The sequence below is a fragment of the Plectropomus leopardus genome, chromosome 15, assembly GCF_026936395.1.
Source record: "Plectropomus leopardus strain MGB_pleo_1.0 chromosome 15, ASM2693639v1, whole genome shotgun sequence".
Taxonomy (NCBI): Eukaryota; Metazoa; Chordata; class Actinopteri; order Perciformes; family Serranidae; genus Plectropomus; species Plectropomus leopardus.
The window spans coordinates 33,308,446-33,332,650 of record NC_142190.1 but is presented as its reverse complement, the minus strand read 5'-3'; the positions used below and the strand labels follow the sequence as shown (position 1 = coordinate 33,332,650).

General features: G+C 39.6%; 2 protein-coding genes across 4 annotated transcripts; both read right to left on the bottom strand.

Annotated features, from left to right (window-relative positions):
* Positions 1–7,768: 7,768 nt before the first annotated feature.
* LOC121952097 (uncharacterized) lies at positions 7,769–11,971 on the bottom strand. 3 transcript variants are annotated; one of them, XM_042498579.2, is made up of 5 exons: positions 11,558–11,971; positions 10,599–10,809; positions 10,042–10,410; positions 8,988–9,041; positions 7,769–8,878 (listed from the first exon to the last, which is right to left on the bottom strand). In XM_042498579.2, exons 2-5 carry the CDS (start codon positions 10,723–10,725, stop codon positions 8,436–8,438), a joined length of 993 nt encoding a protein of 330 aa, XP_042354513.1. In that variant the 5' UTR covers positions 10,726–10,809; positions 11,558–11,971; the 3' UTR covers positions 7,769–8,435. The 3 variants fall into 3 exon arrangements, with proteins under 3 accessions (XP_042354513.1, XP_042354512.1, XP_087944946.1); XM_042498578.2 differs by having other exon boundaries at positions 9,994–10,410; positions 11,558–11,967; XM_088088820.1 differs by lacking the exon at positions 11,558–11,971 and adding an exon at positions 11,112–11,467 and having other exon boundaries at positions 9,994–10,410.
* Positions 11,972–13,067: 1,096 nt separating this feature from the next.
* capns1a (calpain, small subunit 1 a) lies at positions 13,068–23,927 on the bottom strand. Its single transcript, XM_088088542.1, has 11 exons — positions 23,777–23,927; positions 22,441–22,497; positions 22,313–22,349; positions 22,131–22,223; positions 20,913–20,970; positions 20,674–20,738; positions 19,959–20,031; positions 19,316–19,390; positions 15,698–15,814; positions 15,063–15,121; positions 13,068–14,937 (listed from the first exon to the last, which is right to left on the bottom strand). Exons 2-11 carry the CDS (start codon positions 22,485–22,487, stop codon positions 14,911–14,913), a joined length of 651 nt encoding a protein of 216 aa, XP_087944668.1. The 5' UTR covers positions 22,488–22,497; positions 23,777–23,927; the 3' UTR covers positions 13,068–14,910.
* Positions 23,928–24,205: the final 278 nt, after the last annotated feature.

Here is a 24,205-nt window from a genome sequence, read left to right as displayed (position 1 = left end):
TTATGTAAAGTTCCGTGACATACAACCAGTTGTATCTCCGGACATAAGCGTATATGTGAAGCCAGGGGTTCCAATGCTAAAGCAAATATAAATGGGGAAATTGGATCACCCTGGCGCGTTCCCCTGTACAGCCGAAAGGGATTTGAAATATTTTGATTTGTAACAACAGAGGCTGAGGGTTCTCTGTAAATCATCCTTATCCACTTAATGAATGATTCGCTAAAAGCAAATTTGGCTAAGACAGAAAACATATAGGGCCACTCAATTTGATCAAAAGCCTTTTCGGCATCGAGTGAAATTATAACTGAATTTTCTAATTTACGCTCAGGGCTGTACATAATATTAAAAAGTCTCCGCATGTTGAAATATATATGTCGATTGGGAATAAACCCAGTCTGGTCTGGATGTATAATCTTAGAGATGTGACTCTTTAAACGATTTGTTAAGATTTTAGATAGTAATTTTGTTTCAACAGGGAGAAGAGAGATAGGCCTGTATGAGGAGACAAGAGCAGGGTTGCGATCTTTTTTAAGTATTAAAGAAATTCTTCCATGATACAATGAACTTGGGAGAGTGCCCATCGCCTTTGAATGATTAAACATACGAATGATGAGAGGAGCCAATATGGAGCTATATACTTTATAAAATTCTGCCCCAAACCCGTCTGGTCCGGGAGCCTTATTGTTTGGAAACTGCTGTATTGCGGCTTTGACCTCATCTAGTGTAAAGTTTGCATCAAGATCAGTCACAGCCTCCTCATCTAATTTAGGCAGTTGACTTTGCTCTAAGAACTCATCAATTGTAGCTTGGCTGGCTGAACTACTTGAGCTATAAAGCTCATGATAAAATTCCTCAAAACATTTATTTATTTCCTTTGGGTTAGTAACTAACTGTGACTTTTTGTTCTTAATTGCGAATATAGATTGTGAGGCCTGTGATTTTCTAAGTAGTCTAGCAAGTAACTTTTGTGGTTTGTCACCCAATTCAAATATTTTTTGCTTACAACTGATCAATTGAGAACATACTTTCTTTGTTAGTAATGAACTATAATCATACCTTAATTTTGTAATTTTACCTAGCAATTCTGTTGTTGGTGAGGCTAGGTATGACTGCTCCAAGCGTTGCAGATTAGCCTCAATTTCTTTGAGGGCTTCCTTCTGTGCTTTACGCTTGGCTGATGTGAAAGATATAATGTGTCCTCTCATTACTACCTTCAAACTTTCCCATAAAATAGAGTCATTCACATCACCCTTATCATGTGATTCAAGGAAAAATGAAATATGTTCCTTCATCTGATTATAGAAGGCCTCATCCTTAAGCAAAGCTGGGTCAAAACGCCAATTTTTCTGTCTACTGTTATCTAGATTGTCAAACTGTAAGTCTAATGAAACTGGACTGTGATCTGAGACCAAAATAGGATGATAGGTGACATCCAGCACTGCTGAGATGAGATTAGAATCGAGAAAGAAATAATCGATCCGTGAGTATGACTTGTGTACAGGGGAAAAAAAAGAATACTCTCTACCTGTGGGAGATAGTAGTCTCCAAATATCTACAATGTTAAGACTCTCCAGCATGGTGTTAAGAAACTGTCCAGATTTTGACTGTTGTATAGAAGTTGTCAAGGCCTTATCTAAGATAGTATTCAGCTATTTTCAACTAACTTGATCCTGTGAGTAAAGATTAGCCAGACACTGACTGTGCTATTACGACAATTATTATTCCAATATATATTAACACATGCGCCATCTATAATGATATATGTAATGTTAGCTGTAAGGCTGTCACTGTTGTGGCAGTTTTACAGCTAACAAGTCAAGTCAGTTTTATTTATAGATTATCACAAAACATGGTTTGCCTCAGAGGGCTTTACAGTGTACGACATCCCTCTGCCCTTAGACCCTCACATCACCCAAGGAAAAACTCCCAAAAAAGAACCCCTGTAACGGGGGAAAAAAAGGAAGAAACCTCAGGAAGAGCGGCAGAGGATGATGAGGGATCCCTCTTCCAGGACGGACAGATGAGCAATAGATGTCGTAAATAACAAATGAAATACAATCGTGGCAAAAAGGAAAGAGAAAGAGAGAAGGGGTGAGAGTGGGAGAGAGGGGGAGAGAGGCACAGCAATAATGTAAACAGATGCATGTCATATTACAATAACGATAGGTGTGAAATTATTAAATGCACTCTATGATGATATTGTGGATGTTGATAAGAGTCTCATGCGTATATTGATAGGGAGGTGTCCAAAGGCATGATCATGGCATTGGTGCAACCAGGACCAAGACCCAGATCAGGGCAAGCTGGGGGTACAGTGTCAGTACAGCCACAGCACAAGCACAACCAAAGGCAGGGTCACAGCATCAGCACAGCTATCACCACGGTCAGGAAAAGCCAAGGTTGCATCCAGGATCCGGAAAAACTAGGAAACAAGGGAGCAGGAATGCTCTGGAGAGGCAACAGGATTAGTGTAGTGCAGTTCAACAGACCCAGGCTCCGTAATAGTGAGCCCCAGGGAGTGACAGTCCCACATGGCTATCACGGAAGCAAGGCTAAGCTAAACTACTGAGGCTAAGCTAAGCACACAAACAGCAACAGATACAAGGCTAAGTAAAGCAGTAAGCGTAATGCAGTAAAAAATGTGCGCGAATTTCAGGTGGCGGGAGTAGGAAAAGGAAAAGGAGCTCAGCATATCATAGAAAGTCCCCCGGCAGATTAAACCTATGTCAGCCTAACTATGGGCTGGTCCAGGCAACCTGAGCCAGCCCTAATTATAAACTTTATCAAAGAGGAAGGTCTTAAGTCTACCCTTTAAAGTGGAAATGGTGTCTGCCTCCCTGACCGAAACTGAAAGAGGGTTCCATAAGAGAGGAGCATGGTAGCTGAAGGCTCTGGTTCCTATCCTACTTTTGGAAACTTTGGGAACCACAAGTAACCCTGCATTTTCAGAGCGCAGTGATCTTGAGGGTTGGTAAGGAACTATGAGCTGCGACAGATAGGATGGAGCCTGACCATTTAGACCTTTGTAAGTAAGGAGGAGGATTTTAAATTCAATCCTGGATTTCACAGGGAGCCAGTGCAAAGAAGCTAAAACAGGAGAAATATGGTCCCTTTTCTTGGTTCCCATTAGAACACGTGCAGCAGCGTTCTGCACCAGTTCAACAGACCTAAGAGATTTGTTGGGGCAACCGAATAATAGGGAATTACAGTAATCCAGCCTAGAGGTGACAAATGCATGTACAAATTTTTCAGCATCTGTTTGGGATAGGATATGTCTAATTTTTGCAATGTTACGCAAGTGAAAGAAAGCAGTCTTTGAAGTTTGTTTTATATGGGAGGCAAAAGATAAATCTTGATCAAATAAAACTGTGAGGTTGTGCTAGAGGCCAAGGTAATGCCATCTAGAGGAATTTTATCGTTAGGAATTTTATCGTTAGGTAGGGAGTTTCTGAGGTGTTTGGGGCCAAGAACAGTAACTTCAGTTTTGTCTGAATTCAACATCAAGATATTACGGCTCATCCAGGCTTTTACGTTTCGTTTAGTTTCATCTGGTCTCATAGATAGATATAATTGCATATCGTCAGCATAACAACGGAATTTTATAGTGTTTTCTAATAATGTTGAGTAGAGGAAGCATATATAAAGTAAAAAGGATCGGTCCAAGCACAGAACCTTGTGGCAGTCCGAAGACATTAGTATGCACGGAGGATTGATCATTAATGTGAACAAATTGGGATCTGATAAGTAAGATTTAAACCAGGTTAGTGCCGTTTCTTTAAGGCCAATTAACTGTTCCAGTCTGTGCAGTAAGATTTGATGGTCAGTGGTGTCAAATGCGGCACAGAGATCTAAAAGGATTAAAACAGAGACCAGACCTGTATCAGAAGCAATAATAAGTCGTTCATTTTTGCTAGTGCTGTCTCTGTACAATGATGAACTCTGAAGCCTGACTGAAAGTCCTCAAATAAACTATTATCTTGGAGAAAGTCACAGAGATGATTAACAACCACTCCATAAAAGATTTTAGAAATAAAGGGTATATTAGATATTGGTCTATAGTTAGCTAAAATCTCAGGATCGAGAGTGGGCTTCTTTAGAAGAGGTTTAATGACAGCTACTTTTAAGGACTGTGGTACATAGCCCGTTAATAAAGACACATTGATTATATCTAATAAAAGATTGTCCAATAAGGGTAAAGCTTACTTAAGTAGCCTAGTTGGGATGGGGTCTAACAGGCATGTTGATGGCTCAGATGCAGAAATCAAAGTAGAGAGTCGGCGAAGGTCAATGGGGGAAAAACAGTCCAAATAAATTCCAGGCCTTACTGCCTGTGTCCGGGGTCAGGTCAGTTAAGGGCAAGACGTAATGGATTTTATCTTGAATAGTTATAATTTTATCATTAAAGAAACTCATAAAGTCATCACTGCTTTGGGCTGAAGGAACACAAGGCTCTGTGGAGCTGTGACTGTCAGCCTGGCTACAGTACTGAAAAGAAACCTGGGATTGTTTTTATTTTCCTCGAAATAATGAGGAGTAATAGTTTGCCCTGGCATGGCAGAGGGCCTTCTTATACATTTTAAGACTATCCAGACAGACTAAATGGGACTCTTCCAGGTTGGTTGAACGCCAATTTCTTTCAAATTGTCACTATGTTTGTTTCAATTTGCGGATCTGGAGGTTAAACCATAGAGCTAATTTTCTTTGTTTCATTATTTTCTTCTTGAAGGGTGCAACAGAGTTGAGAACTGATCGCAGTGAGCCAGTAGCTTTATCAACAAGAACAATCAGTTTGAGAATGACTTAAGTTAGTGAGAGTATTCTGTCACTGTAAGACATGGTGATGATGTCAATGCAGAAGGAATCAGTTTCTTAAATTTAGCCACTGCTGAATCAGATAGACATCTAGAATAGTAACTCTTGCTGAGAGGCTTGTAGTCGAGTAATAAAAAATTGAAAGTTATTTAATAATGGTCTGACAGAACGGGATTCTCGGGGAAGACTAATAAATCTTCAATACTGATAATATAATAAGTCAGTGACTAAAAGGGCTTTGGTTGATAGGGATCTAATGTTCAAGAGTCCGCATTTAATTTTCCTGTTATGATGCTCTTTGACAGGAGATGTATTAATTTTTATGAGATTTTTTTGTACAACTCCCCTTTTATTTACTTTAGATTTAAACAAATGAAGTGGTCGGGGGACAGACACTGTTTTTATAACATTTACATTATGGGTGTGTGACTGTGCTAGAGGATCAGAGACGCGTGTAAGACTGCAACTCTGCACCCTGGTCCCAACTCTGGGATGTCATGGCTTTGGGCCTCTAACAAACTCAGCCAGATTCCTAGAGAGGAGAGCAGCTCCACCCAAAGTGGGATGGAAGTCATCCCTCTGCATAAGACCAGGTATACCGCAAAAAGAGTGTCAATTATTAACGAAGCCCACATCATTTGCTGGGCACCACCTCGACAACCAGCGATTGAGTGATGACATGCAGCTAAACATGTCATCACTGGTCACATTGGGGAAGGGTCCAGAGAAGATTACTGTGTCTGACTATGGATCTATTATAAATCCGGATACAGCCGTGGGGGCAGGGCCTCGTTCATTCCTATGAGAGCTGCTCAGTGGCGCATTAAGCAGAGAAAACTCTTTTTCTGGGTTTAGAAAAGTGTAAAATACCCGGATCTACTGGCCCATAGAGCATGCATAGAAGTGATTAACGACAGCTGAACGCGGCTGAATGCGACCCAGTGTAAGTCTGGGGACTTAATGTTTTTTAATAATCGTTATTAAAAAATGAGTTCTGAAAAGCCAACATGTCTAAAAAAAAAATATAAAGTGATTTAACGACATCTCTTTCCCAATGTTAAGCAAATGGGGAAAAGTCTTCCTGAGCCAGTGTCCATCACGTGACGCTGTAATTCCACTTTTGGCCACTATGTGTCCAACATCGCCTTTGCGTACTCACGCACCAGCTCTATGTTAATTTTAGTGACCTTCCATTGGCGTAACCAGGTGTCATTGCCGCTAACATGAATAACAGTCTTACTGTATTTACGCTTAGCCTTAGCCAGAATCTTTAAATTTGACTCGACGTCACCCACTCTGGCCCCAGGGATACATTTGACTATGGCCACTGGGGTCACTAACTTCACGTTTCGCAAATCAGAGCTACCAATGACCAGGGTTGTGTCCTCAGTGTGTCTCTGAGCGAGGAGTACCATTTGAAACATGAAGGAGGTGGGAGGTGTACCATGGGCTTCGGCTTATTAAGCTTCGTTCGGACAGTCACCTAGCCTCCAGGCTGCACGGGGGTTGCCAGGCGACGGCTAGCAGCTACTCTATGTTGGTCCACACTGGCTACAGGGGGCATGCTAGCTATCGCAACTAAATAGGGATTTTTCATGGTGCGAAGCCGCGAGTGTTTATGTAAAACTTATGTGAGTTTTCAGTCACAGACAAGTAAAAAGCAGCCAAAGTAAGGAGCAAGTTAGAAGATTAGTTGGGAATCGCTCAAGGGAGCAGCACAGAGACGCTACCAGAGCATGGAACTATTATAAATCAGAGGCACAGACAAAGATGCACCGGAAGTGAGGTATCACACTTACCCGCAGTATATCAGCACGGAGGAGGCTGATACTAATAATAATGCAAAGTATTCAAAAACTGCTTCCAGCTATGATTGAATTAAATACTTTTAAAGTCACATTCCTGTGTCTCATTGGACAGCTGTGACCTTGCCTGATTCAGTTCCGATTTTGCTTTTTTTCTTCTTCTGAAATCTCCATTGTTTCATTAGTGTCAGGTCATTTTATGATAATGTGTCTGCTAAGGGGAATTCTGAAATGAAGCTCTTATCACAGGCTAAAACGTGATAAATGCAGGATTCATGACACTTAAAGAGTCAAGTGTCTTCACTGATCAAACTGGTTTCAAGGAAAAGTGAAATGATGGTTGTTCAAACAACAGCTTGATAAACTGTGCTGCTAGTGTGGGATGTTCTTAATTTGTTTTCAAGACAGCGCTGGAAAGCTGTTTTGATTGTATATAGACCAGGTGAGCCATACATAGTTGAAAAAAAACATACTCTGACACAGCCTCAACCTGTGTGTCAGTGTCCCATCAGCACATCGTGTCCTCTCAACAGTCTGTGCAGCAGAGCCCCCTACTGCAATTTCTATGAACCTGCACAATGCCTGGACCCCCGAGCCAGTTGGACGTTTGTCTCCATCTGACAACAGTGTCAAGATCTGTCTCAGTGAAGGATGATCAAATATGCAGTGACATTGCATGTCCTCAGTTCATAAATCTGGTGTTATTTTAACCTTTTCTTATTGTTAATACACTCCATGAGAAGATCAAAAACCAACAAGTTTAGTCTCTTAACCATTTAAAACCTGAGCAAATTGTGTCGATTTCTTTCGAAAGCATGGGGAGAAGACAATGAGCAATACTGCCCAAAAATTAGCAAAACAATCCTTTTGGGTATGCATTGCAAACAGCCCTATCAGAAAGCCTATGATGAATGGGAGCATGTCTCATGTATGTTATAAAGTCACATCTGAGCACAGATTTCCAACACAGAATTATAACAAGTTGGGTTTTTTAAAAACATTTTTAACCATTACTGCTGTTTTAAGTTTTTTGCAGTCAGTTGGATAATCAGATTATGAAGATATTTAAATACAATGGGATTTAAACTGTACTATTTTCAGTGAAGTCAGCTCAGTTTGTTAACAATATCAAGATAAAGACTATCAATGACTTGAGTTTAAATGCATGGGGGTTTATTTCATATTCAAAAGAAATGACTGAAACTTTCATATTCAAGTGTTCATGTTTGCAATGTAAAAAACAAAATCAGACCATCACAACTTATTCAGTTACAGGTAATGTCAAAATATCTAACACACCTTGTTGAGCTTTCAGACATACAGACCATATAATGGTCAGGTGCGGAAATCCATTCACCATTACAGTACATGTGATAATCTCCAGACTGATGAAACTATAACTTATACAAGGACACACAGACAGATCAGACCAACTTTTCAAAAACCAAAGACTCATTCTTTGCATGTCAACATTAAAAGAATGTAAAGGCTTTAAATGTGGTGTATGCTTGATAAAAATGCTTTACAACATGAGTGGTAGAAGTCTCACTTTCAGTAGCAAAAAAATCCACGTGTTCTTTCTTTATGGCTAACTGGTTATTTTCTCAATCCTTTCTCATGTAACCTCACAAACAGCAATCCCATGGATACAATGTTTCTACGAATACAGTTTTAAAATATAACAACAGAAAATCTGTTGAGTACTATCAAAAAGTAAAGTAACCAGCGGTGGAGTCCAAAGGAACTGAAAGGTTCCTGCACCTGAAGGCCATGTATGTAGTCAGTGATACAACTTAACATCTGTCTGACACTTTGCTGCTATAACGCTGGCCGTCCATTCAGTTTGTCATGCATAAGTGCAATGGCTCCACCTGTGAAGTCTCTGAGAACCTGCACTGTCTCCCGCTGCAGCTGCAGCGACTCGCGAACGAACTCCTGCTGAGTCTCTGCCAGCTGCTGTACAGACTCAGACAGGAGCTCTAGGGAGCGCGAGACCGTCTCCAGCAGGATGTTGGTGGCGTGCTGTTCCTGAAGGCTCAGCGATGCATTTTGTAGCATGCTTTCTCTGGTATTCTGCGAGGGCTGGCCTGCTGTCGGAAGCGTGGATTTTGACGTTGACAGCGCGGAGGATGTCTGAGGCTGTCCTGGTTTCTGGATGCCGTTGTTTCCTTGGTGATCCTCTGTTGGTTTTGCTGTCTGAGTGGAAGGAAGCACATCATCCCTCTGGTCGTCATCAGAGTCTCCATATGCAGCTTCTGCATCTGAAGTCCAAGGAAAAGGCTTATTAGTGTTTTTGTTGTTGTTTTTTTTTTATTCCGAAAGTATGTTGTAAAAAATCTTATAATCTGCACCCAAGTCTTGACGGCTCACCTTCTGCTGCAGGTACTTCATACTGCACATCAAACGCAGGCTGTGAAGACTCCTCTGCAATGTTCAAAGCATTTAAATAAATCGTCTCTATGCGTCTTTCCCCAAGAACTTCCTCATTGCGCTATTCATATGAACAGTTCATTTAAAAGACCAGTGTGTAAGTTTTAGGGGGATACAATGACAGAAATTGAATATGATAAAATAAGTATGTTTTCTTTGATGTAAAATCATCTGAAAATAAGAGCTGTTGTGTTTTGGTTACCTCTGAATGAGCAGTTTATATCTAGATCGGGAGCAGGTTCCAGTTTATAAAGATCAACATTTTGCACCACCATGTTTCTAACGGGCAAACCAAACACTGGTTCCAGATACGGCCATTTATGTTTTTGCAGCAGCCACCATAGAAGCCCAACTGACATGACAAGAGCAACAAAGTAACACTGTTTCTAACATGAAAGTTCTTTATTCAGTGTTTTTAGTGGTTTAAATCAGCAGATCCATTTCTTTTGGAGAGGAAGAGACCTTTGTGGATAATTCTGCCTCTGTTGAAAATCTCCTGAACATATGGATCTTAAGTTACTGGAGAAAAGTGGTGACTTTATAATATCATGTGCTGGACTAGCCAACGCAGCGAAATGCCAAAGTCCATCAGAAATGCATGGATTTTTAAGTCGAAACTGCTTTATTGGTTTTTGATCCGAAATCTCCAGGTCTGTTTGTTTTGGAATGGAGAAAACTTGACGGATAGTTCCAATTGAAGGAATTCTAACCAGGGCAAGTTTTAGCTGGTTGCAATCTGAAATTCAGTGCTAGATGCCACCAAACCCCCCTAAATTTGACACACTTCACCTTTAAGACATTTTAAAAAACAGCCACACTTGTGCCATACATGTATGAAAGGATGAAGATGTGACTTTGTGTAATGGAGACATGTAAACCTTGCTGGAGTTTAGGCAGAAATGATGGCGAGTAAATACTGACAAAATGGTGGTTCCTCGGCACTCACTCATGGTGTAGGAGGTTGGTGGGGGCATAGACGCCATTTCCAACCCACCATTAGGAGAACTCTGCATTCCAATCATATCCTCCTCTTCCATTTCCTCTTCCTCCTCTGGCACATCATCATCATCTCCCAGCGGGCCGAAGTCACCCGTGCTCTGGTCCTCCTCCATCTCCAGAATCTGGAGCACTATCTTCTCAGTCTGATTAAGGTCTCTGGAGAGCCGAGAGTTGAGGCCCCTGTTGGGTACTGTCCCTGATCGCATCGCAGCCACTTTCCGCTTGGTGTCACACTTGAGATCGGACCATTTCTTGATGACCTCGATGACTTCGCGTTGGCACTCCCCGATCTCATTGACACGAGCAGTTATCTCTGCCCATGTGCGTTTTTTCATGTCTGTTGGCACACCACGATTGAATTTGCCTTTTGGGGGAAGAAAAACCCAAAATGAGTTTAAGCACTACTCTTCAAACATCCTGTACAAAAATTTAATGTCTAGTATTCAAAAAACATTTTATTTCCTTTGTGTAATCATTCACTTTCCAGTACAAAGACACTAAACCTGAAAGTACAATCTTCATTCTTAATGGAATAAGCACTTGAAGACATACCCACAACAACCATCCGATGCTTCCTCACTTCATCCAACAGTATGTGGACTTCACTGAAAGAGAAACGAGCTTTTCTTTTCTTGAAGCGGGTAACACTGTCTTGGTTGTAATATATTGGTGAAGACATCTTCCCCTCACAGTGTCAAAAGTGTCCAGCTACTGAGAAGTCTCTTCTGTTCTCTTCTCCTCCAGCTGTCTCTCTTTCAGGGCGCTGTTATGTTGACGACAAAGTTATTAGAGCATGAGAGGGTTGATAATGAATCTGCTCGTGTGTCAATGTATGTGTGCACACGTGTGATTCATAGACAATAACGTTGCTTTGCGGTTAATATCTAATTAATATTTAACCATACTCAAAACTGTGATTCGATGAGAGGTAAGTAGTATTGATACAGAAATAACGTTAAACCCAACAGCTGGGCAACAGCCATGTGTCAGGTGGAGTTAATTGATTATGATAAGTTTATAAATTGTGGTTAAGTCTGATCAACATTTTAGTCGTAATTTACTTACATGCATTTGGTGTAACTGTTTTCATATCGTTAAACAGAAACGGAGGTTTAGCGTGATGATAACAGTGTCAGTGCTAGCCGTGAGAGAGTGAATGGACAATGGACGATGCTATAGTCGCTTTACACACGCAACAGCCTGGTTAGCTAGTAAGCTAATGTTCTAAGTAGAACCCATTCGCAGGAACGGTAAATTGTACCTTTAACTATATTTCCCTGAATATCCTAGGCAGGTAACGCTAACAGCAATTTAATTTTCCTCATATAGTGCAACATACACTCGTTAGTCTGATACACAACAGTACATACTGGGCTAGCTCTCTTTGCAGCAACACAGCGTTAGCTAACGCTACGTTAGTCAGAAATAGCTGATAAAGCACTCGGTTCATATAACCACACTCCACAAGGAATATCCCAATGGCAGAAGAGTTAATGAGATGGTCAACATACCCCAGAGTCAAAGAAGTTGGGATTTGGTCCAGAAACGTAGTGATAAACTTCCTTATCGACAAGATAGCTCTAGTCAAGCTAGCCAGTATGAAGCTAACGCTACACAAAAGATGTCCGGTTAACATAAGTTAGCTAGCTAAAAAAACAGCTAGCTAAAGAATCATTGACGAACATAACAATATCAGTACGTCAATGGTACATGTCCGTTGAGTATGGGTTTCACGCGCAACGTACGGCATTTACCACGTACGACATTTTAAGAACGCTAATGAGGCTGCTTCGTTTTATTTGTTATTTTTTCCTGTTGTAACAATATGCTTTTATTTTGAAGGAGCCTGCATTTTCTGGTAAAGGAGGCTGACTTGATCACACGAAACACACGCACGCACACGCACACACAGAGGAAATAATTGTAGATCAGAAACACGAACGCGGTTTTAAGTGTCTGATCCATGGTTCCCACATCCGCGAGGCTCTAATTGATAAAGGGGCTGTCGATAATTTGATTGCAATGTGCGCATATTAAGAATATTTAGAAACTCTTCGATTTTGTCTCCGTCCGCGAGGACAGGGACGCTCAACTTGCTTCGCTTGGGGGCCACTTTTGCAAAATAGCAACGCCAGGGGCCAGCTGCCGCAGCCCCATATGTTTCTAAGATTTTAGGACATTTCTGGGATTTTAGAACATTTCTGGGATTTTAGGAAATTCTTAAGATTTAAGTAGGTCTCTAGGATTTTAGGACATCCCTAGGACTTTTGGATGTTTCTAGGATTTTGGGTAATTTCTAGGATTTGAGAGAAATTCCTCGAATTTTATAACGTTTCTAAGATTTAAGCACCTTTCTAAAATTCGAGGACATTTCTAGGATTTCAGGAGATTGTGATGTGATTTGGATGTAGCTTTATTTGTATCAGCCACTAGAGGTCGCTGTAGACGGTGAGCTAGGGTACAAAAGCCATACACTATACATAGACAATAAATTGGAGCCTGACTTTGTGGACCTGAAGAACATGTTCTATTGTAACGTTCTCAGTTCTGAAACAGCAAATGTATCCATATACTAAGAACATCCCCCTGGCTGCTCTTATCTATGACATCATTCCCAATTCATCGCCGACTTAATACTTGAGGACACACTTTTATTGAGGACTTGGGGGTGGATTGTTCATGTCAATATTCATGTATCAATATTTTTTGACAGTCTTCAACCATAGGGATAAGATGTATGAATTTTGAAAATGAATGGAGTTCCCCCTTTGATGGATGGATGGATAATTTTGAAATATCATAACTGCCTTTAAACATCACTCAAAGTGATATTCCATTCCAATAGCAAAAATCTTGGTTTTGTCTAACTGAATGGTCCACAAGTAGCCAGCACCAACTGATAGCAGTGCATCAAAATAAGACACTTTTTTAACATACCCTTTTATTTCAAATATGGCACAGGTATTAGTTTTTTAATGTATTTTCAGTAACAGTTTAATAACTGTGGCCATAACTACATGGTTCAAAAACACTTAATGGCATCTTTAATATTGGCTGCATGCATAAGTGTTACACACATATTTCCTTTATTATCAATTCACACATTGTGCTGGCATTACCTGGTGCAGGCATTTTGAAGAAGTACACAGTGATAAGAAAAGTGATTGTTACAGCTGAGACAGAATGCTATGGACAAGTTGCATTACCAGCACTGAATAGTAATGGAAAAATATCAGCCTGCCCAAATAAAACACTGTCTTTTGGGGTATTAATGTATATTACTGTTACAGAGGAGAAAGCGCCGGGTATCCTAACTGCATAAACAGTAACAGTGCAACCATGATGCAAAATAAGGCAGGGTACAAATAATGAAACCATGATCTGCATGGTCAGCTGAGGTGCAAGTGGACCAGAATTCAAACATCTGCCTCACTGTTCCTTAAACTCAAAACAAAACGATGAGCTGTCTCACATTGTCTGTTTTAGTGAACAAGAATCTCCGGTCAGTGGGCTTGAGGCTGGTTTGACAAAGATCCTGAATATGACTGTGGTCTGACGAATAGTCTAATATGCACATACTTTACAAAACTCTCTAGTCTAGTTTTATCTAAAAGACTCTGAAGTGGTCCATCCATTTGGTTTACCAATGTTACATAAATTAGACCTCCTCTCAGGGCTGCAGAAGTGTGTGCAGAGTGAAATGACATACTTGTTGGTTGCACTTGTTGGGGTGGAAGTTCTACACCCTTATAATTCTCATAAGTATATGGGATTTAGTAACCTCAAGTAATTCTCAGAATATCCCTGTAAATCTTCAACCTGGTCACAGATCTACTCACCCATATGCCTCAAAAAAATCTGTGTGCCAAGCCTTGCAACTTGAAGCACTGATACTTGCCATTTGCCATGTGGGTACACTAACACTCTCTTAAAGCACCTGCACAGACTCAAAAAAGGCAAGTTAAGTGCTAAGTCCTCTGCTCAGGTCACAGTTGGGAGGAGCTATTCTGAGAATCTGCAAGGTCATTAAACTCCATGTACTAATATAAATGCTTAAAGTTTAACAAAAATAACTGCAGAGATAGAGATGTCAATCCAGCAGTCTGTACACACCCTCGCAGTCCTGATATAAGTAGACAAAATAGGCGAAAACAACTGCTTGTGTGGCTATTCAAACCTGAAAATATGGTCAACAAAGCTACAGCTTCATTATGTTAATTACCTCTTATCACTCAAAAAGAAAATGAGTGCTGTGTGAAGTTTTGAGTGAGGTAAGCTTTCCCATTTTTGCCAGCAGGTGTCACAGAGCTGTCAGAATGTGTTAAGTCTTCAGTTTTGTCTAATGTCAGCATTTTAGAATTAAAACAGTCTCAGAGCAAGACTGAAATCAGCCTCTCCACAGAGACTTTTTACATACAGTCTTTGTGAAACCAGTCACATATGAACACGACCTTCCTGCTTTCACATTAGGCTTTTCACGAAATTCACTAAAACATCTTGATGCTGGCCTGCCTCTTCTGAGGAAGATCAAAAGGAAATGCCAAACAAGCAGACCAAATGACACAAACATACTGTCATCTTTAAGCATCTGAATTCTGTTTAGATACTTAGATATGGTTATCATTGTGAGTGCAGGCTGGTGCTTCTCGGGGTTGCTAATACAATATACTGTATATATTTTGTCCTCCAAGTATAATGGAACAGTGAACAATCCCACAACACTTGCATTGCATTAACATCCAAAATAAACCTGCACAAACAGGGGATTTGCTTATATTTGTAGGGATGCTAGAAGAAATATTTTTGCACTGTGTAGACAAACAAAGTGGTTCTGTATAAGAAGCAGAGGAAACATCGCCTGGACTCAAGAGTACATGGTCAACTGGAGCCACTGAAAAGACAAAAGCAGAGATGGCTTTAACAGTGAATGTCCACTATCAACTGAATTAAATGCTTTGGAAAATCTGAACTCCAGTCAAAACGCACTGACAGTGTAATTAACTGAGATCAGTTTACCTCCTGAATGTTGACTTTGACAGTCCCATTGTTGTCCTTATCCAGGGTTTTGAAGGCACCTGAGAACAGATGTTGAGCCAACATCACCTTCAGTTGATGACTCAATCATTCTTATCACAATGATAAAGCTGCTTAATCAATACATATTTTAGGACTGGTCTTTCAACTCTTTAATACTTGAGCAAACTGGCTTGTATTCTTTCAAAAACCTTCCAAGAGGGCGAACCACAACTTAACAAGAAATGACCAAAAAAAGAAATTATTAAAAGGTTACAAGAACATTATCTGAAACCAAAAAAAATAAATAAATAAAAGATAAACAAATAAAACAAAACAAACAAAAAAAGAATATGGGCAAAAGGAAGTGCTGTAAAATATTTTTTTTTCAGTTTCTGGAATATAATTTTGACTATAAAATTAGGAGAATAATAAATATGGTTTTCTTCTCTTTTTTGTTGATAATATCTAATTTTCTCCCTTAGCTAGTTTGCAGATCATTTTGCATTTACTACTGTTTCCCATGTTTTTGAAAGAAATTAAACTGATTTTCTCAGGTTTCAGAGGTGCTTGTGAAAAATGCCAGAATGCAGCGCAAAACACTGCTGACGATCCAGGTGTTAAACGGTTAAACTTACGGCACATGGCATCCAGCCTCACGAGGCAGCCAATGTAGTTGTCAAAATCCATGTTCCCATTTTCATCGCTGTATCTGCGAATTATCATTTCGAACAGCTGGTCATTGAGGGAGAAGCCTGAGGAAGAGATAAACAGACAAAACCATTTTGTTTTAAATAAACTGCATTTTCACAAAGAGTACAAGTACATGAACACAAATATGTACTAACAACGGGTATGATATTCAAACTAGGGGTGGTGAATTCAGGTGAACCATAAAGATCCCAGTATTTTGCATACTGACGACCACTGACGAGCATTTCTGTGCTCCGTCAACAAACCAATAGAGATGTTGTCTAGATGAGTTTAAATTTAATCCTGAATCAGTTAGACGTTTTTTTCTATAGGGCTTGAAAAAATAAATATAACTTTTTATTTTCTCAAAATGGTGTTTTCATTATGCCACTAACAACTATAGAAGATAACAAAGCAAAGACAGACAGTGAAGAGACTGTGAGGTATTTTCATTCAGTCAGTGTCTTTTTATGTATTAAAGTGTCACAGTTAAAGAGGCTGTGTTATGTTGTGTGTCGTCTATCTGTCGTATTTTGATTGTGATAATTTGTCAGTAAAATCTAAATATGCAATGTAACCAGTAACATGTCTGTCAGGTAAAGGTACAGTAGTACAACATTTTCCACTGAAGTACAAGTAGAAGTACACAGTAAGTAAGTAAAATACTGTCAAGTTGCATATTTTTAAGTGCCTGGAAGTTTTCCGGAGTGCGAGTTAGAATAGCAACATAATTCAGTATTTTATATATCTAAACTTCATGATAAATCTACAGCCGTTTGGGGCCCAGGTGTATTCTTCTGCACCAAAGGAAGCTCAGTGTTGAGCGTGAATTTGTTTATATGGGCGGATCTCAAGAAAGATGCAAGCAGCAGTACCACAGGCCAAGCAAGTGGCCCTTTCCAACGTGTGTGTTAACAGTCACTTCATCCGGTTCTCTAAAATTAAAACATAGCAGACAGCAGGACAGAGCCGCTGTCCACCTCCACATTGAGAGACATGCTGGGCACATTTACACACTTGAGCTACTTAAATTCATTGATTATTTCAGAAACTAAAAGTTTAGTTCTGCTTCCTCTGTCAGGTTTATAACCACAGCTTATAGTTTTGCTGTTTAAATGTCCCACGATATTTGCTGCAATGACATCACTGCGCTTACTGTATTAGTCTCACAGACTGTATGACTGCAAGATGGATGGCGCGGCCCCACTTCCCCTTTGCTATGCTTAAGTGAAGCTAAAACATCCTGGATACAACTGCTGCCGTCTTGCACTGGTGATGTAATTTGCAGTTGGAGTCTGCGCAGTTGCAGTATTCACTGTGGGGCCACCAACACACCCTTCAGACCAACCAGCCAGTTCAGACCAACGATTTGCGATAAATTGAAACTGTTTAGAGCATTGCGGAGAGAAAATGCCGCGGTGTGAACAGACCCATCTCAACTTGTCTCAGGCCGGCTGATGGTGTTACCTGCAACTCAGCTGCTCAAATCACCAGCTGCTGGTTTTAGAATGTAAGGCACATCCCCTGTTTACCGGTTTGAAGTAAAGTTTACTGGCCAAGTCAAAATGGCCGCTGATGGCATATAGACATACGTCCCAAATATATGCCAGTTGAGTTCAGTGACTTAAGCAAATAAAAGCTCAGGGTGCAAATTGAACTACAACAACATACAACACTTAACCTTCAAAAATATTCTACAAGTGATGGAGGTTTTGACCTCCAGTCTATTTCTTTTTCATAATGTGACAAAGAAACAGGGAAAGGTATCGTTAGGGTTTTATCAGTACTATTTTTGTTATCGATAGTCCTTCTTGGTTCTTTTTCTTAAACAAATAATTGCTTTTTGAACAATAAATTATTTTTTAAAAATGGTTAAATTCAAAATAGGACTTGAGTTTATATTTTAAATAAAACTTACTAACTAATGTTGTTTTTAGAGCAGCGACTGTGATGTTTACATCAGCTAAGCCACTTCAGAACTTTTAAAAAATAATCATATTTCGAACAACTAAGTACTAAGAGAAGGACACAGACATGAGTCAGTATCAGTCATTCCCCCTGTCCTCTGTCCTGTACCACGGGTTAAGGGAGGAGGGGAAGGCTTTGTCTCAGCCAGCAGCTAAGTTTATAAGAATTTGCCAAATTTAGAAGTACATGGCAAAAAAACGCTAAACATTTAGACTGCTAACACCTCGCTTCTGTATTAGCTTGTTTGTAAGCTGAGCTAGCACGCTGTGCTTGTAAAAACATACTGACGGTGGAAGAGAGACTGCTGAAAGAGCATACTGAAATATCACTTTGTACGTTTTCATGTTAATGCTTGTTGAAAAGGTGAATTTATTGCACTTACTCTAACACCAGACGTTACAAACACTACGATCTTTAATAATGAAACAGAGGGTTGTGAGTTGTGCCTTTACTAATGAGGATAATAAAATAATAACACGGAGGCTTTTTAGTCTGAACCAAGCCTCAAAAATTCTGATTCCCACATTGTCAACAGCTCATTACAGCCTCAGTCCTTCCATTTTACCCTTTATGATAAAAGCCCCCAGACCACTTTGAATGTGCATAATTTGAAGCAAATATGTAGCAAACAGAGCATGTAAAAAAGCTTTTTGTGTTAACAGTAGGGGTGTAGTGCTGCAGGATCACACTGGAACGATGCTCCACCACTTTTTTTCCCACCAAATGAGGAAATGGAACATTCGCACGTCGCATTATTTAGTTAAAATTCATATTCATTTTTTAAGCCCTTTAAGATCCAATTATCACAGAAGTGTATGTCGTGCAAGAGAGCCAGTAAAACAAATGGACTGATCAGAGTTGTCATATCAACTGTGTGTTACAGTGTGTTGATTGATTTATTACATAAAGTCATGCATTGAGTCACATGAAAGAAAACATTCCACTTGAAAAGTTGCCTGTAGCCCTTGAGCAGCACAGCGCGATGAATTATATCATCTCAGTCTATAGCTGCTAACTATTAACTGGTGAAGATGAAAAGGCAGTAAAACATCCTTTCATTTTATAGGCATAGTTGATTAATGTATGTAAAGTTGCCACAGTAGGAACAGTGATTATAGCCTTTAAAATGAGCCACAACTTAATTGCATGCGCTCATGTCAAAGGTGCGCTGCATGCATATGCATAGCACTACACCCCATTAGTGTAAAACTTAAACGGACTATTCATCTGTAGACAGAGCTATTTCTCCCATACTAATTATAAGTCTTTGTATTCTAATATTTTCTATTATTTTCAAAAGTAGTGCTTTAAAACTGTAAACGGTCAGAATATTTAGTTTTATTTAAATTTTGAATTATTTTAAAGAATTATTTGCCTTTGTACATTTCAGAATTTAAAAGGTTCACTTTTGTTTTGTTAACATTTTACTAATTGTTGTTCTGTGTCAACATTTTAACATTTTTTGTATTTGAGTTGTGAGCACTTACAAAGTGTCAATAGTTACTACATAAATTAAGTTTTGTTTCTCTGCACCTTTTCAGTAGCTGTTCAAACATGTAAACAACAGCAAGGGAAATTAAAGAAAAAAAACTCACCAGCAGCTCTGAAAGCGTTGGGCAGCTCATCTGCACCAATGACACCGGAGCCATCTGTGTCGTATGTTTTGTACACTCCCTAAACAATAACAATTTTTAGTATTTGTAGCATTTAGGTCATGAAAGTTTCCTTGTAAGCTGATCTACAACCCATAAATAGTACCTCTAAAGAGTAAGAACAACAACCTACACAACTGTCAATATGGCTGAAACAACCACAGGTGAAAGTTCTTCAAAGAATTATCAAAAAAAAACAAACATAGTTGTTATTACATTTTTTGTCTTTTAAAATTAAAAGTAAAGGGGGAATGGGTATTTTTCTTGTACTTGTAGACGTAATTCAACAAGCACTGACAATGAAATTATTACTAAGATTCATTTGACGGGAAACAATCTGTTACTCATTAATAATGTGCTCCAGGTAACATACAAACATTCATGTCTAAGTAAACATGGCAGTTATTTAAAATAATACGTTTGGCAAAGTGTACATCCAAATCAAAGCCCCTCGTAACATCGATAAACAGCTGATACTGTGTATAAGATACAGTTTCTTGTGAGTTCAGTGGTACTGGAGATGATTGACGCTGACCACTGTGAAGTGAGTTAATGCGTGGGAAAAAATAACATGAGCCTTCTGTACTTGCCTGCCATTTCTTTATATTATTCCAGAGGTGTTTGAATTCATGGAAGCCAAGTTTCCCAGTGCTGTCACCCTGAAGCAGCGTTAAGGACAACAGACAACATCTGTTCTTTGGCTCCAGCTTAGACAAACACTTGAACTACCAGTAGACATGCAGTATTTGCCTAAGGCATGTGTTTATGTGCTTTCCTCGTGCGTTTTAGAATTAGAAGTAGGGACTGAATGTCAACTTTTTCTATCACTTGCTCACAACACTGCAGTTGGTGTGCACACTACAAATGACATGCATCACATAAATACTACTAAGTTACATTTACACTGCATTCCAGAAAAATATGAAATATTGATCAGCATAGGCCCTGTTCAGACCTTGTATTAACATGTTTCCTGGGTGATCAGATCACAAGTGGACAGCTCTAAGTACAGGTGTGAGAATGTGTCCTTATTGTATCTTGAGATGTGATCGCTCAAACCACCTTTAAGAGGTGTGCTGGGCTGCAAATGGTGATATTCTTTCAGCACTGTGTATGTTACCATGTCCTGGGCCACATGAAAGGGCCGCCTACTCAGCTCCATGCTTATCCAGCTGCTGCCATCACAGGTTAGACACAGGCAGCTGGACACAGCAGCAGCTGATAAACGCTGTATGCTTTTACTGTGCCATCATGTCACCTGAATTACACAACACAAAACCTTCTAATGATAGAAAGGATACATCCATGACTGCCACCATGCTCCTACAAGACTCAATGCTGAAACCATCTGTCTTCAGGTCTCCATCTGAAATACAAGAAAAACACTCTTTCACCATGCTGTAGATCTCTTGTAAAGAGATATAAAAATGTGTAAATACTGTAAAGGATTGAATCAATACACAGGATGGCAGACCACAAAGAACTAAGAAATACACACACAGGGATGTGTAAGAGACAGACACATGCAAACATGTCTTACGCTTCGTAATGATTCTGTTTAGGATGTTCATCAGCTCAGATGGGCTCACTTCCATGTCCTACATGACAAATATTTAACAGTGTCAACATCATAAACCTGTACAGACACCCAGCTGCATGGTGTAACAAAACAGATGATTGGAGACGATTTTTGAACCGTGAAAACACCCTTTACACTTCGGCATTATTGTATTAATTAAACTGAATATATATAGATAGTGTGGTTACTGTAGAAAACAATAGAGATTCAAAAAGAGGTACAGGATGACACTAAAGTTAGCTTCAGAATTTCTGCTTCCAATTCAGCAGTTAAGGGGAGGGAAATGTAATTTGCGATGCTTAACAACCGATTTGCTGCTTTTTGCACCTCCTACTTTGGTCAAGATATGTTAGACATTTTAAGTACAGCCTCAACATCAACTGAAACAAGTGTTTAAATTGGTGAAACATTTATTCTATTTTTGAAAATGCAAAAAGGGGAGCTTCCACTTCAGTTATTTTACACGTAGACCACATTGGACCAGGTACAGATCAAAAACCACTATACTTGGTCTTGTCAGATCTGGACTAGATTATCCCAAAGAGGCTAAAGATTTTTTTAAGATACTGTTTCAGATTTGTGAAACCTTTATCCTATTTGTGAAAACACAAAAAAAGTACATTTCATTGCATTTTCACAAATAGAATAAAGGTTTCACAAATCTAAAACTGTGTTTTAAATAATGTTAAGCCTCTCTTGGATAATGTAGTCCAGATTTGACCAGCATTGTGTTTTTTTAAAGAGACCTGGCTCAATGTGGCCTACATGGGAAAAATGCTGTAAACTCTTCCCTTTGTGCATTTTCACATATCCGAAATTGTGTTTTAAATGGTCCTTAGCCTCTCTAAGATAATCTAGTCCAGATTTTACCTATCTAAGTATAGTGGTTTTAAAGAAAGACCTTCTCCAATGGTGTCTACATGTGAAAAACAAAGTACAATTTCAGTGTTTTGCATTTTCACAAATAGAATAAAGATTTTACAAATCTGAAAGTCAGTTTCAGACAGTGTTGAGGATTTACTTAAAACATCTAACATGCTTTTACTATGGTAGAATGTGCAAACAGCCAAGGATCAATCATTTAGCGTTAAGAATTATGTTCCCATTAACTACTGAATCAGAAGCGGCGACCCAGATGTTAACTTCAGCGTGGTAAGTACAGGTAGACATGACACTCACATCTCCAGCGAGTTGCTGGAAGACTCGGCGGAACTGTCTCTCCTCATCACTTTCAGTCTGCTCTGCATATACAGCTGGCCTGGGTGGTGGAAGCTGCAGGACAGAGTTACAGCAAACGTCAGAACCCAGCATTAGAACAGTGATGGTCAGATAGAGCTGGTATTGTAAGTACTGTCACTCACAGGGTCAGAGGGCACAAACTGGGCTGGGTCGATGTTGCTGCAAAGACAGAATTAGAAATGAAGAAAGAAGCTTAAACACAATTCACCTTTTTTGGCTTAGACAGATTAGATTTCGTGCAGATTCTCACCTGACAACATCAATGAGGCCACCAATCAATTTTTTGGCAAGAAACATCTTCTGTCAACTATGGATGCAAAATACAACATGAATCATAAAAAAGATTTCCACCACACGTCACCTGAGTTGCAGCTGTGATCACCTGTGGTAAGGGTAATCCAGACAATGACTGCAAGGTTCAATGTGTAAGATTTAGGGGGGTGTACAGCAGAAATGGATTGTAATATAATATGTATGTATTTTGGGGTGTACAACTATGTAATAAGGGAGCAGGTCCTCATTTAAGGAGACTGACATCCTGCCATCCTGCAAAAATGCGTGTCCGTCATGTTTCAACAGTAGCCAAGAGCGGCTAAAATCAAACACCGTAATCTGCATTTCACCTAGACGCCACCAAATCCCCCTAAACTTTACACACTTAACCTTTAACGCGCAAAACTGACTAGCAGCTAGCTAGACCTTTATTTCCCTGTGCTGCAGTTTTTCCTCTTACATTGAAATGACTAGAAATTGTCTGGTGCTGCACAGAGATCTGCTCAGTTTCAATGGCAACATAACAAGTCTCAATAGTCAAACAATAATAACATTCTAAAGGAAGAAGACAGCACACAAAGAAACATAAACATATGGAGACCATACAAAGTGAATATATGTCAACTATCACAACATCCACAGGCAGCCGTGGTAACATTTCTGATCCATCATGCAGTGACATGTCCACTGTTGTCTGCGATTACTCAGTTTCATTAGCGGAACGCCCGTTACCCCCTCGACAAATGTTTCCTGTTATGGAAAAAGTCATGCCGCACCCAGAATGTGAAGACCGCGTTTAAAGGTTATATAGATACATTTTACGTTAATGACATGGTTAAACTGTTAAAAGCTGAGTATCACCTTTAGATACCTCAGCATTAACGCGACATTAATGCTACGATTGGCTAAGTTAGTGTTCTTTCAGCCCGCAGGGGACAGAGCTACACTGCTACATTACGCTCCAAACTTAGCATAAAGTCTGGTTAGCTTAAGTTAATGACCCCTTTCAGTTGCAGCTGCTTAAAGTCATTAAACCATTCTCAAACACTTCGCAGCCTCTGAACGCAACGTTTTGGGTTTAGACTTAAACAGACGGACGATATCCTGTACACCAGTTAACCCTAGCTAAATCCAGTGTTAGCTAAGCTAACATGAAGCTAACAGACATAGCTGGGTAACGGTGCGTTATCTGTCAAACTCAGCAAAACGTGGCATTACTGTAAAAAAATAACCAAAGTTATCTGCATTAATCCAACATTTGGCTGTAAAGTAAACCATACTTTGGTCCTCTAAAAGTCGCAGTTTGTATTTACCGTAAAGCAACAGCACTTCGTGCAGTTGATGGCAGATATTTGGCCGAATTCCTGAACAGCTCTGGACTCAGCTGGTGGGAGGATCCGTCAACGCGCCCCGCTGCTGCTGCGGGGAGGAACCATGGGAGGAACTGGACTGAGCTGTGACAGGAAATGGCCCACACTTCCGTCTTTGTTTCAGAGAAGTTTTTTTTTTTTTAAAAAGAAAAAGTTTAGGTTTTGTTAAGAAGAAAACGAGCTGTTCGACAAAATGCTATAGCCCTAGAAAAATCAACTAGTTTTTTTAAATCAAAATTAAAATTATTGCAAACGTCTCTTTCACAGTGAAACAACAGATGTATTGTAACTAATCAGAAATCATGGTTTTTATGAACGTGGATGGAAGAGGGAATATGACCTGTAAGCCATTTGCTGGTTGTTTGGTCATTT

Bases quoted from the DNA above. Each gene is read 5' to 3' on its own strand.
- LOC121952097 (XM_042498578.2), bottom strand. From the start codon at position 10,725: ATGTCTTCACCAATATATTACAACCAAGACAGTGTTACCCGCTTCAAG. The intron at 9,042-9,993 runs GTGAGTGCCGAG...TGAACATTGCAG, and splicing joins ACCAACCTCCTACACCATGA to AGGAGTCTTCACAGCCTGCG. The intron at 8,879-8,987 runs GTGAGCCGTCAA...CTTGGACTTCAG, and splicing joins TGAAGTACCTGCAGCAGAAG to ATGCAGAAGCTGCATATGGA.
- capns1a (XM_088088542.1), bottom strand. From the start codon at position 22,487: ATGTTTCTTGCCAAAAAATTGATTGGTGGCCTCATTGATGTTGTCAG. The intron at 20,971-22,130 runs GTGAGTGTCATG...TTTGTCATGTAG, and splicing joins TCCAGCAACTCGCTGGAGAT to GACATGGAAGTGAGCCCATC. The intron at 19,391-19,958 runs GTACAGAAGGCT...TTGTTTAGGGAG, and splicing joins TATAAAGAAATGGCAGGCAA to TGTACAAAACATACGACACA.